Source organism: Eptesicus fuscus, chromosome 7 (genome assembly GCF_027574615.1).
Source record: "Eptesicus fuscus isolate TK198812 chromosome 7, DD_ASM_mEF_20220401, whole genome shotgun sequence".
Taxonomy (NCBI): Eukaryota; Metazoa; Chordata; class Mammalia; order Chiroptera; family Vespertilionidae; genus Eptesicus; species Eptesicus fuscus.
In genome coordinates, this window is record NC_072479.1 from 99,943,541 (window position 1) to 99,956,772 (window position 13,232).

General features: G+C 58.3%; 1 protein-coding gene across 1 annotated transcript in view; it reads right to left on the reverse strand.

Moving 5' to 3' along the window:
• Positions 1–2,121: 2,121 nt before the first annotated feature.
• The window catches only part of MYH9 (myosin heavy chain 9), an 88,796-nt gene continuing 77,685 nt past the window's right edge, over positions 2,122–13,232 (reverse strand). Inside the window, exons 28-41 of the mRNA XM_008144682.3 lie at positions 12,661–12,867; positions 12,356–12,460; positions 12,001–12,153; positions 10,786–11,034; positions 9,338–9,550; positions 9,010–9,222; positions 8,518–8,679; positions 7,710–7,838; positions 6,214–6,302; positions 6,018–6,141; positions 5,585–5,793; positions 4,948–5,056; positions 4,678–4,850; positions 2,122–3,675 (exon numbers count right to left, since the gene is read on the reverse strand). Coding sequence (XP_008142904.2) covers positions 3,558–3,675; positions 4,678–4,850; positions 4,948–5,056; positions 5,585–5,793; positions 6,018–6,141; positions 6,214–6,302; positions 7,710–7,838; positions 8,518–8,679; positions 9,010–9,222; positions 9,338–9,550; positions 10,786–11,034; positions 12,001–12,153; positions 12,356–12,460; positions 12,661–12,867 — 2,253 coding nt within the window. The 3' untranslated portion in view covers positions 2,122–3,557. The remainder of the gene's footprint in view (positions 3,676–4,677; positions 4,851–4,947; positions 5,057–5,584; positions 5,794–6,017; positions 6,142–6,213; positions 6,303–7,709; positions 7,839–8,517; positions 8,680–9,009; positions 9,223–9,337; positions 9,551–10,785; positions 11,035–12,000; positions 12,154–12,355; positions 12,461–12,660; positions 12,868–13,232) is intronic.

The following is a 13,232-nucleotide window of genomic DNA, read 5'->3' on the forward strand; positions in this document are numbered from 1 at the left end:
GGCGTGGAGTGACTGTTTCATGGGGAGAGATTTCCAGTTTTCCAAAAGAAAACAGTTCTGCGGGTGGATGGTGGTGACGGCTGCACAACAATGTGAATGGACGCAGTGCCGCCGAACTGTACCCCTAAAACAGGTTTGGAGGGTACACTGTGGTGTGCATCCTATCAGGATTTCTCAACATGTAATTCATCCGGTGAGTGGCACTGTACTTTCCGTCCGGAAGACAAAACAGGCTGGGCGCTTACGGGGTTAAGAAGCCCAACGCTCACGGGAAAGAAATAGCAGCGTTGAGCCCTTACACTCTGGGAAGCATAGTCACCCACACAATCCTAGCTATTGCCCGGGCGGCGAGGAACATTTCTCTCACCTTCCCAAACACAAGACCGAGGTTCCCACGGGTGACAGGCTGGCCCCAGGAGGGAGGAAGCGGCTGGTCTGGTTCCTGTTTCCTTCTGGTTTTTGGACCATATGCCATTTCCCTACAGCAACGGAAGTCCTTCAAACCCTCAAGGATTCTCAAAGTGTCATTTTCTGCCCTAAACGCTCCCTGAGCTCCAGATTTGTCAGAAAACGTCCACACCTCAGCCCTGGCCAGGTAGCTGTTGGCTAGTGTCGTCCTGACACACCAAGGTTGGGGTTCGATCCCCGGTCAGGGCACATACAAGAGTCAACCAGTGAATGCATAAATACGTGGAACAACACATCCATGTTCCTCTGTCACTCTCCCTCCCTGCCTCTGTCTCTAAAATCAAACAATAAAAATTTTTTTAAAAACGTTCCACATCCGTTGTCAAGGTTGCAATGAGGTGGTGAACCAGAAACCAACTCAGGAACGTCCGATTTGAAAACCAGTGTAAGCAAATCAGGCAGCCCGGAAACCACGTTACTGAAAAGGACAACCCCCCAATCCTATGGCGCCTGGCCCCACCTCCCTCCCATGGCATCTCCTGCTGCTTCCTCTCCAGGGAGGAAGTGCGCCTGCTCAGAGGCTGGACTGGTCAAAAGGTCCTGTCCAGGCCGGCCAGCTTGGCTCAGTGGTTGAGCATCGACCTATGAACCAGGAGGTCAAGGTTCAAATCCCTGTCAGGGCACAAGCCCCTTTGGGGGGACGTGCAGGAGGCAGCCAATTGATGATTCCCTCTCATCACTGGTGTTTGTATCTCTCTACCTCTCCCTTCCTCTCATGTGTATGTATGTATACACTGAGTGGCCAGATTATTATGATCTCTGTATATCCTATATAATAAAAGGTAATATGCAAATTGTCCCCTCGACCAGGAGTTCGACCAGCAGGCAGGCCGGCCAACCGTCCATGTCCCCTCCCCGTGGCCAGGCTGGCCGGACCCCACCCATGCACCAGGTTCTATACACACGCATGCGCACGCGCGCGCACTCACACACACACGCTGAGTGGTCAGATTATTATGCACTCAGAGATCATAATAATCTGGCACTCAGTGTATATCACACATTTAATAAAAGAATGTCCTTCCCGGAGGCGCCCAGCTGTCCTTAGCAACCCTGCTGCCCAGTGGCCCTGGCTCGCGGCTGGAGTCCACATCTCACGTCAAGTGGGTGCCATCTCCCTTCTGAGGAAAACCTTTGCTCCGTCCCCCTTTTGCAACTGCGGGGACTTTGGTCTCTTTACTTCCCTTGTCCTCCTGGTGAGCAAGGGCCTGGTTTATGTATGCTCTGCCTTTGTTCACAGAATGAACGAGCCAAGCTTTGACAGTCCTACGAGAGCCTCCTGCTCCAACACCCTCAGGCCCGCCCACCAAGACCCCATCCTGCTCCCAGGGCAGACTGCACTGTGTGATGACTGAGGAGGCCCCGGAACGTAGTGCCTGTCCCTGTCTCTTCCTTGAGCCAGCTCAGTGTCAAGCACACAGCAGGTGCTCAATAACTAATGAACTAAGGCTTAAAGGAGACACTCCTAGCTTCCTTGGCCCGGGCCCAGGTGCCTCTCTGTCTCTCTCCTTTTCTGCATGACTGCCGCCCCACCCTGGCCCGTGCCCAGCACGCTGCCCTGCTGGCAGCTCCCAGGATGCACCGCGCAGGTGCCCGCTGCACAAGCACAGCACAGCGCCTCCAGCCCTCGCTGCGCAGACACCAGACACAGGCTCATAGCACATGGACTCTTTATTGTGACGCTCAGTGGAAACCTCTGGAAACCAGCTTCCTGTAGTGGTGACAGCTGCAGCACATGCTAAGGCACTTTTACTCTAGAAAAAGGGTGGGGTGCGATTCCATTCACTCCTTTGTGACAGCAACTGGGACCTGAATTCAGAGCTTTGGAGGCATATGTAGCTTTTACACAGCTTCATGATTTGTGGAGTTTGTTTCTTTAAAAAAAAAACCTTCTTTGCCGTAAGTAAGTCTAAATGCAGCATATACATAACAGTTAGGAATACAGGGAAATCAGCAACCAGTGCAGACCAGTGTAGGACACGCTCCTCTCCTAAACAGGCTCCAAAGGAAGGCAGTGACGAAGACCGGGGGTTTACCATTTATTACAAGGGGGAAGAAAACCTTTTCTTTTTCTCCTTCCAAAAACATCTGTGCAGATGGTGGGTTTTTCAACGCTACTGAGTCAACAGTGCCGATAAACGACCGTCGGGCCCAGTCCTAGAGTAGGTCAAGGTCGTGTGGGAGGTCACTGGCCCCGTCTGATGCCCTGGCTGTCAGATCTGGGACAAGTCCCTTAACCATTAAATATATTTGGTCCCCAAGAGTGTTGGGAGAAGCCACTGCTGGCCTTTCCGGCTTGCCCCTAAGCCCTGTCTGCGGGTCCCGGCCTGGCTGTGGCAGGGCAGGCTGCCCTCCGCAAAGGAGGGGAAGGGGTCATCATTGCACTTGAGACGCTCTAGAATCAGGAAGGGGACAGTGCGCTGCCCAGTGGGGGTGGGGAGGAACGACCCCCCGCCCCATCCCCAGCACTCTGTGCCCTGCACAGAGGTGGCGGCCCTGGGCCTGCTCTGGCCGGACCACCCAGAGCCCACGGAGGGGGCCGGTGGGGCAGAGGGTGTGAGGTCACCGCGTGTGATTGCCAACAGCAAAGAAGGGGGTAGGGAAGAGCTGGTGGCAGAGGGGGTAAGGTGACGATTCTTCTGGGGTGTTGGGCTATCAAAACTTCTTAGTCTGAAGAAAAATAGATTCGTAGAAAACTCTCTTGCCCGTCCCCGGCGGCTGCCCTTCCGGCCTCACCACCTTGCGCTTTTGGCAAGAGGAGGCCAAAGACCCTGCAGGCCACTCTGTCCCCAGCCAGGGGCCCAGGGCCCTGACTCTTTGGTATCAGATTCTCGGGGTGGGAGGGAGGGTGGGGAGGCAAGGGCAGGCGAGGGGAGGGCTGCAGCAGAGAAGCCAGAGGCCCTCACAGGCCTGGGGGGCAGGGGGAGGCACAGGCCTGAGGTCCCCTGGCCGGGTGACAGGGGCTGGGGTCACGGTCACAGCAGTCCCAAGGAGGTGAGGGGGTGCTGCGGGGGCTAAAAGGGGAGGCGGAGTCATCCGTTGGTCGTTCGGTCTGTCTGTCTGTCCTTCTGGGGCAAGAGGCAGAGAGGTTATTCGGCAGCTTTGGCCTCTGCCCCGTCGGCTTTGCCGTCCACCTCGTCGTCCGAGCACTCGCCAGTGCCTTTCCGAGCCATTCGGCGGGGCACAACAAATGGCAGGTCCCCACGCCTGCAGGCAGAGGCAGAGGGTCAGAGGGCCAGCCAGGGTGGCCCAACACAGCTCACAAACCACAGCGACCCCTAGAGGCAAATGGGCGCCTAACATCCCACAGGAGAAGCAATACAGGCCAGGCGGGCTCTCAGGGAGCAGGTGGTTAAAGTGGAAGCAAAACCCACCAGGAATTCAGGACGGTGACAGGGGGAAAGGACTAGAATAGATGGCGTGGCCTTCCGCAGCATGCCTCCCTTTCCTCAAACTGAGGACAAAACGGAGACGGGGAGGTGCAGGAACACAGTGCGGGAGGCCCGGCACCTTCCTCCCACCTCGTGTAAGAAAGCAGTCTTCAGTGCTGACAGAAGGCCTGCTCCTGTGGGCTGCCGTGAACAGCAGGCAGCGATGAGACTGGGGAGAGGCCCTCTGTCCTGCAGGTGCGGTGAGAGGGAGGGCAGCAGCTGCGTTCAGCAAGCGCTCACAGCACCGAGCGTGGGCTGGACCCGCAGCTGCCTCACACCTTCTAGTTCAAAAGTCCAGGGTGAGGCCTGACTGGTTTGGCTCAGTGGATAGAGTGTCGGCCTGAGGACTGAAGGGTCCCAGGTTCGATTCCGGTCAAGGGCATGTACCTTGGTTGCGGGCACATCCCCAGTAGGAGGGGTGCAGGAGGCAGCTGATGGATGTTTCTCTCCCATCGATGTTTCTAACTCTCTATCCCTCTCCCTTCCTCTCTGTAAAAAATCAATAAAATATACTAAAAAAAGAAAAAGAAAAAAAGTCCAGCATGGGACCCTCGGCATCGGATTGGGACGGCCGCAGGAGCAGACTTTGCAGATGGGATGGAGTAACAGAATTTAATGTCCATCCACAGGCTGGGCCAGAGCCCAGAGGGCAAGAAGAACCCGGGGCGGCGGCCCTGACGCCACTTTCTCGGCCTCCAGGGCTGTGCTCTCTGCCGTCGAGGACAAACCACTTGTGAAAGCAGAAATAACAGGAGGGGCCGGCGGAGGCAGGGCTCACCTGAGCTTGTTCTTGAGGGAGCTGACCTCCCGGTTCATGGCGTCCGCGGTCTCGGTGGCGTCCTCCAGCTCGCGCTGCAGTTTCCTGCGGGAGGCGTTGGCCCGCTGGGCCTCCTCCTCGGCCTCCTCCAGCTGCCGCTTGAGCTGCTTCAGGCGGGTGGACGCCTTGTCGGCCTGTGGGGATGTGTGGCCAGTGGCCATGGTTAGGCGTCCTGGGCGAGCGTGGCCTGTACGGCCCCTGGCCAGCCCACCGCTCTGCCCACAAACACACCTGGTCCTTGAACTGCTCGGCGTTCCTGCGCTCATCATCCACCTGCAGCAACACGTCCTTCAGCTTCTTCTCGGCCCGACGCACCTGCTTGCATGCCGCCTGGCGCTCCCTGCCGGGCACAGACAGCGCGGCTTAGGGGGACACCCTCCTTCAGAGGGTCCGGCCCACCCACTCCCGGGCCTCACTGCTACTTCCCCCCAGGGAGGCCTCGATGCTAAGGCAGCCCCCCTCTTTACTGGACACCCACTGTGAGCTTTGGCTCTTCTGGGAGCCACGTTAATTGGCCCCATTTCACAGATGGGGAAACTGGGGCTCCGAGAAGAAAAGGGACACATCTCAGAGCATATGTGGCCCTAGGAAAAGGGAAAATTGAGATGGGGGCCCAGTGGGACCCCCATTACCTCCCAACAAGTCTCTGTCTTGCTGAGCCCAGACTGTGCCCAGGTGGTTGTGAGCAGACAGTCCCCCAACCCTCAACTTCAGAGGTGGCCACGGGCTCCTCAAGCTCTACAGGCCCCAGGGAAATGGAGGGGAGCCCCTCGGGATGGGGAGATGAGCTGCAGGGACAGGAAGCTGGTTCCTGACTACACCCACAGGGGCCTGAAGCTTGCTCAGGTGACGGGAGAGGGAGACCTACTTCGTCTCGTTGTCCAGCTGCTCCTCCAGCTGCGCGATCTTGGCCTCCAGGGCAGTGATGGAGGCCTTGTACTTGGACTTGACAGTGCCCTCCATCTCCTGCAGCTTGACCTTGAGCTCCTTGTTCTGGCGCTCCAACTGCTGCCTGGCGTTCTCGTTCTTCTGGGCGTGGCTGCGCTCGAGGTTCAGGTCTGTGTTGATCTGATCGATCTGTGGGAAGAAGGGCTCGTGAACAGAGGAAGGCTGGGGACCCTGCTGGGGACAAACCCCACATATCCCCTTATAACACCAGGTTCCCCAAATTTAACAGGGGCCAGGACATGCTCCCCTAAGCCATCAGGAAGCTGCTGGCTTGGCCGAGGTGGCGCTCAGGACCCACAGCCCGAGCACGGTGCGGTGCCCAGGGAGTGCCCAGGCCGCCCAGCCCTGCCCACCTGCAGGTTGGCCTTCTTCAGCCTGTCGTTCACCAGCTCCGTGTTGCCCTGCTCCTCCTCCAGCTCCTCCTCCAGCTGGGCGATGCGAGCCTCCAGGCGCCGCTTCTCCTCCAACGCCAGGGCTCTGGGGAGGCCGGGGAGGAGTGAGAAGGGGCCAGTACCCCCAACACCCACCTGTACATAGTGGCTCACTCACCCTTTGCCGCTGCTGTTGGCAATCTCGTCGGCCAGCTCGTCCCGCTCCTGCTGGGCCTGGCGCTTGGCACGCTCTGCAGCTGCCAGTTCCTGCCATGAGAACCCAGAGGGTGACCCCCTGGCAGCCCGCTGCCCTGAAAGGCCACCCCTTCCCTTCCTGGTCCTCTGCAGTGCCATCCTCCCCAAGACCCTGGCGCCCCCTCAAACCCCCTTCTGGGCCTGCCTCCTCCATAAGGTCCTTTCCCATGAGCCCCTCTGGCTCACAGGGCTGATTCCTCCCTCAGAGGTCACAGATTAGGCACCACAGGTTTATAAAGCTCCCCCCACCCCCCATCTAAGTGCTCGGAACCAGGCCTGGAGCCAGGGATGTAGCGAAAAATAAGAAACCGTTGTGGCCTAACGGGGCATGCTGGTCCCTCTTCATCCCGGGTAGACCAGATATCAGGAGAGACGTGAGTTAGGACCTGGGTGCGAGGTCTCTGAAAGCCAGGTGGAAGAGAGGGACTTGACCCCCAGGGTGAGGGCCCATGGACAAAGGCCCTCATGTGACCATGGAGGGAAGGATCCCACCCAGGCCCTGGCAGGAGAGCACAGTCAATTAGCAAGAGTGGACGAGGACCTGCCTGGATGTCTGGCCCCCACTGCAGAAGCCTGCCCAGATCCTGAGGAAGCTCTATGCCTCACGTGTGATAGACAAGGGGACACTCGGCACATAAGCCTCTGGGAGGGACCTCTCTTGGCCAGGAGGCCATTCACTGAGGGAGGTGGAGGTTACAAACTGAAAACCTGCAGGGAATCCTATCTAATAAAACAGTAATATGCAAATTGACCGCACCTTCGCTACGCAAGTCATGCCCACCAGTCAATCAGGGTGAGTATGCAAATTACCCAACAAAGATGGCAGTTAATTTGCATACACTGAGGGAGGGAGGAGTGAAGACTGAAGACAACTTAGAAGGAAGAGGGAGGAAAAGCGGAAAGCAAGGTGGCTGCCAGAGGGAAAGCCCGGGCGGGGCGGAGCGGGGTGGAGCAGAGCGGAGCAGGGCAGGCAGCAGCCACAACGGCGGCGGCAGCGGCAGTGCACACGGCCACAGCGGCCGCTTGCAGGATTCTTCCTGCAAATGGGCTACTAGTTCTTTCATAAAGACCCACCCCAACTAAATCCTGGAGTTCCCCTAGCTCCGTGGTCGGCAAACTGTGGCTCGCGAGCCACATGCGGCTCTTTGGCCCCTTGAGTTTTTAGCAAAGGCCAGCTTAGGAGTACCCTAATTAAGTTAATAACAATGTACCTATGTATATAGTTTAAGTTTTAAAAATTTGTCTCTCAAAATTAATTTCAATTGTACTGTTGATATTTGGCTCTGTTGACTAATGAGTTTGCCGACCACTGGCCTAGCTTATCTTCAGCCCTGACCAACATGAGCCCAGTGGAGGCCCTGCACTGCCACCTGCTGGCCAGAGGGCAGAGACTCTGATTGACCCTTTGGCCCTAATCACCTCCTGCAGCTGAATCATCTCGGCTTCCATGCTCTTCAGCTTCTTCTCGTTCTCCTTGGCCTGCGCCAGGATCTCCTCGCGGGAGGCCCGCGTGTCATCCAGCTCACGCATGTAGTCCTTCATCTGGGCCTGTGGGGGGAGGAGACACTTGGTACCTTGGTACCTCCACCCCGACCCCAGTGGCCACTCATGTCCTGCCCACCCCACCTCCCACCTCCCACCCTGACCAAGGGACAACCACCAACAGGACCTTGTGGCTGCCCTTTTCCTTGACACCACAAGGAACAAGCTTAACTAAAAGGGCAAAACAGTAACCAAAGACAAAATGCTCCTTTACCCGACACCATTTTATACTCACTGACCATCCAGATCTATGACGCATACCCTGGGTAGTGTCAGTCACCGTGTCCATAGGACCCATGTGGCTCGTGTTTCACTTTCTACAACTGCCTGTTGGCTTGAATCCTGCGCTCCGGCACCATCCTCTCCCTGCACCCCCTTCCCCGCCCCCACACCTGCTACTCTGCCAGGTTATCCCGACCTCACGCAGGATCACATTTCCTTTATTCTTCTCCTGCCGTCTGTTTTAATCCTAAAGATCTTGGTCAAGTAGCTTTCAGACTGTTCCCACTCAACCGCTGGGCCCGAGTCTCCGTCTGTGAGACGGGCTAAGGGCACCAAGACCTTCCTCGGAAAGGGGAAGGAGGCAATCATCCGCATTCCTGGCCACCCCACTAGACTCCCAGCCCCAGGCTGACCCCAGCACCCCGCGTGCGGCCTGATCTGCTGTGGTCAGGCCTGACCTCACCTGCAGCTTCCGCAGCTGTTTGATGGCTTCGTCGCGGTTCTTGTTGGCCGAGTCGATGTGGGCCTCCAGGTCCTTCAGGTCCAGCTCCAGCTTCTTCCGCGCGGCCACTGCCAGTGAGCGCTGCTTCCTCTCGTCTTCCAGTTCTGCCTCCATCTCCCGCACCTGGGGGAGATGCCGACAGCTCAGGAGGCCGGACCCACACACAGACCCGACTCCAGCTCTGAGCCCAGGTGGGTTTGGCCTAGCTCTGTGGATCCATGAGGCTCCGGAGCCAATGAGAATTACTAACAGAAAAAATCCTGATATGCTCACTGATTCCCCCGCTTCCCCAGGACAGAGGACTGGAAGACATGGCCAGGGAGCCTTCCACCATCCAGGGAGAGGAAGGAGAGGGGACATCTGCTGGAAACCTGGCGGGGTGGGGGATTCCATGCCCACCTCTGCCCAGAGGCCGAGAGGGCCCTGACCCTGGAGCGGGAGGGCCACACGCACCTGTCTGACCAGCTGCTTCTTCTTCTCCTCACTCTGCTCGTCCCGGCCCTGCAGGTCCCGCTCGAACTGGGCCTTCATGGCCTGCAGGTTCACCTCCAGCCGCAGCTTGGCATCCTCGGTGGCCTGAAGCTCATCCTCCAGCTCCTCCAGCTGGGTCTTCATCTCCTCCACCTGCTGCTCCAGAGCCCGCTTAGACTTCTCCAGCTCATGCACCTGCCACCGAGGGAACCCGAGTCAGAAGCAGAGGGACAAGGGGTCCCCGAGGGCTCAGTGTCCACTCCCCCACTAATCCTCCGTGCTGCCCCACGCGGCCCCTCCCGGTACTCACACTCTTGCCCACGTCGTCCTTGGAGCTCATGAGGTCCTCCATCTCCGTGCGGAACTGCTTGTTGAGCCGCTCCAGCTCTGCCTTCTGCTCCATGGCCTCCTCCAGGGCCCGGGCCAGCGACAGCGCCTTGGTCTCCTTCTCTCGGGCCTCTGCCTCTGCCCTGTCACGCTCCTCCGCATACTTGGCAGAGACGGTCTTCTCCTCCGCCAGGAGCTGGGAAAGATATGGCCATGAGACTCGAGCAACGGCTCTTAGAGCTCACAACCTGCGGACCCCAGGCCGGTAGCACGTGCAGACTATGGCTGAAGGTCCAGCACCGGCTCTGAGGGGAGGGGCACCAGGAAGAGCAAGCACAAGCTGGTTCCCAGGGTGACAGGCACTGTCGGTGTGTAACCGATGAGAGCAGAGATCACCTCTGCCACCAGGACTTAGATCTCTCATTTTGTCACTCACTAATGGTTCTTTGTCCCACAGCTCCCTCCATAAAAACCACAGGAAACATGGCCGCTCAGACCTGGAAGGGCTTTGTTCTCCTGAACAACCTGAAGGGTGCGACTCCAGCTGCTGTGGCCTCGCCCAAGGACGTGAGTTTAAATCCCCCTGGTGCCCATTCTTCGTGTGGGCCTACCCTTGCTGAGCCTTATTTTCCCACCTTCCCATTCCCTTGGCCCCGCCCCTCATTTATTCCGTGGACCTGTTTCTTAAAGGACCAGCGAGTAAGCGCTTTAGACTTTGCAGGCTGTGTGTATGCAGCCACCACCTGACTTTATAACCGGAAAGCAGCCTTGCTGAGCGCAATGCGCCCTCTGCCATAGCGGCACAAGGCCGGGGAGCTGAGCCCTGATTTCTCCCATTTTCTATCCCAGCCCACTGTCTGCCCTCTATGTGCTGCCTCAGGTCCTTTAGAATGAGGAAGAGGCATGAACACATGCATAAAAAAATCGGTTCATTATAGAAGATGTGAAAAAAATAAGAAACCAGAAAGCAGAAGTCACTCCTGAGCCTATCAAATGAAGATGCCCTGTTCCGAGCACTTTCTTATTTTGTTGTTAATTCTCACCCGAGGATATTGTTTCCATTGATTTTTAGAAAGAGTGGAAGGAAGGGGGCGAGACACACAGAGAGAAACATCAATGTGGGAGAGACACATCAACTGGTTGCCTCCCGCACACGCCCCTATGGGGGCCGAGGCTGAGCCTGCACCCAAGGTGCGTGCCCATGACCGGAATCGTGACCTTTCAACCTGCAGGCCACCGCTCTAGCCACTGAGCCAAGCCGGCTAAGGCCGAGCCCTTTCTCGCCAGGCCCCTCAACAAGTGGGAAGCCCACACCGCTGAGCGCCTGCTGCTAGTGACGGGATCCCAGGGCTCCCTCGGTGTCCGCGGCCGAGGCCCGAAGCCCTGGTGTTCGCAGAAGAGAGGAAATGGGAGCATGCGGACGGCACACACCTGGTCAAACTTCTTCTGCTTCTTCTCCAGGTTGGAGACGCTCTGCCGCTGGTGGTCCAGGTCCACGAGCAGGTCGTCCAGCTCCTGCTGCAGCCGCGTCTTGGTCTTCTCCAGCTTGTCGTAGGCGGCCACCTTTTCCTCGTAGCGCTGGCTCAGCCCCTCCAGGTCCTTCTGCAGCTTCCTCTTGGCTTCCTCGGCAGTCTCCAGGCACCCCACACCATCCTCCATCTTCTTCCTCATGTCGGTCACCTGGGCAGGAGCAAGGAGTAAGGAGACACCCAAGATGGCACCTGTTCAGGTCACGCACCTGTGCCCGAGACAACTAGGACTGGCCTGCTACCTCATGAATGGAGGCCAGGGAGCCACCCATTTGCAGGGCCTCTCCACTGTGACCTACCCCTTACAAGGGCTCACCCAGAAGCGAGCATCCTCGTCACCTGCCCCAGGCAGCAGGGCCAGTGCCCTCTGGGGAATTGGTGTGCGGGAGCCAGGAGGACCCAGACACCGTCCTGCAGCCTCCTCCTTGCACCTGGACACAGAGCTGCCATCACGCTCACGTGCTAGCTACGCCCCCCCAGACCATGGAGCGGACCATGCACCCATTCTGAGTTCAGGGCAGGCCTCCCGACCAGGCACACTGAAGTCCCCAGACAGGATCTAGAAGAGGGCTCCTGATCGAGTTTGGGTGTGGGTCCTTTGACTGTCTAGAGCAGACTACGAACTCCTCGTCATAACGTCCTGGTACACATAGAATGTATAGGACTACCAAGAACGCCAGTACAGGAATGTGGCGGTGCTCAGATATTTAAAAACCTAGTTGTGACCCAAGTGCTTCTTTATTAGCACATCAAGCAGCAGCCTCTTGAAGTGCCAGGAGCACAGTGACGTCCCGAAGCCCCACAGTGACCTGGACATGGGACTGGGTTCTAGTGAGCAAGGCCACCATCACTGTGACCGCCATGGCTGGCTGTCCACTGGCATAAGGACGAAAATGCTAGATGTCGGCTAGAGACTGGTGAGGATAAAGGTGTCCAGCCTCCTCCCGCCGAGTTCACGGGTCCCTGAATGCTACCTGGGCCCCCTGGGCTGGGAGCCCGGGGCTGGAGAGGGCAGGAGCTCCCTGAGGAAGGGCACCCAGCACTGGCAGCCGGGGGACCAGCAGACAGGGCCGTGCCTCCCCAGCCTGGGCCTCTTGCGGGGGAGCTAGCACCGAACCTGGGCCTGGAGGGTGGCCATCTGCTTCTCCATGTTCCGCTTGGCCTCCTCCTCCTCCTCCAGCTGCTCCCTCAGGGAGTTCTTCTCGTCTTCCACCTGCTTCAGCTTGGTGCTCAGGCTCAGCTTCTGCCGGTTCTCCTCCTGCAGTAGCTCCTACACGAGGACAAGAGGGGCGCGGGGCCAGGAGGGGCAGCGTCAGAGCCTCGCAGCCCCCACAACCCTGGTGGGGGAGCAGCTGGTCCCTCTGACACAGGGAAACCCTGCTGGAGAGCCAGAAGGACCCAGAGGTGTGGCAGGGGATGCACTGCCTCCTCCCAGGAAAGGCCCAGCTGCAGAGACCTGCTGCCACCCTCACCTGTGTGTCCTGCAGCTGGGACTCCAGGGTGGAGAAGTCCTTGGTGAGCTTGCTGGACTTGCTGTCAGACTGGGTGAGGAGGCCCGTCACGTTGTCCAGCTCAACCTGCAGGGACGGTGGAGACAAAGGCATGAGTCTGACCAGGCCTGCCCCACCTCCGTGCTTTCAGGCTAAGCTGAACCAGAAGCCTCGCCGAGGAGCCAGTTTGAAGCAAGAAAAAGAGCAGGAGCCTGGAGAACTGGGCCCCAGGCAAGGAGCTGCCGAAGGGACCACGGCCCAGGCCCGGGTCCCGGCGGAATCCTCACCTGCAGCTTGGTGACCTTGTCGGCCAGCTCCGTGCGCACGCGCTCTCCATCGTTGAACTTCACCTGCAGCTCCTGCAGCTGGGCCTCCACTTTCTTCCGCTTGTGCTCTGAGTCCCCTTTGCCCTGCAGCAGGGCCTTCACCTCGTTGGCCAGCTCTCCTCGCTCATTCTCCAGGGTCTGCTTGGCCTTCTCAAGGTTGGCTTTCACCTGGGAGGGAAGAAGCAAAGGTGTGAGGGGGCATCGCCCACGCTCTGTCACGAGGCTGGTCTTTCTAGTACCATCGGGAGAACCGCCGCCTCTGCCGAAAAAATGATGTTGGGTAAGTTTGGGAGGTGGTCTCTTGCCAGTGCCCCAGACTCAGAGGCTCGCACTTGATCAGTACTCATCACTCAGCCGGTGCATGACATCAGTGCGTGACACCAGCACATGACACCCGTGTGTGACACCAGCACGTGTCCTCGTCTCTGAGGCCTCAGCTTCTCCACCTCTAAACCAACCCCTGCCCAGCCTCCCTCAGGGGGAGAGGGAATGTTAACGGGTAAAACGTTGTCACTGCTATGATGGCGTTAATG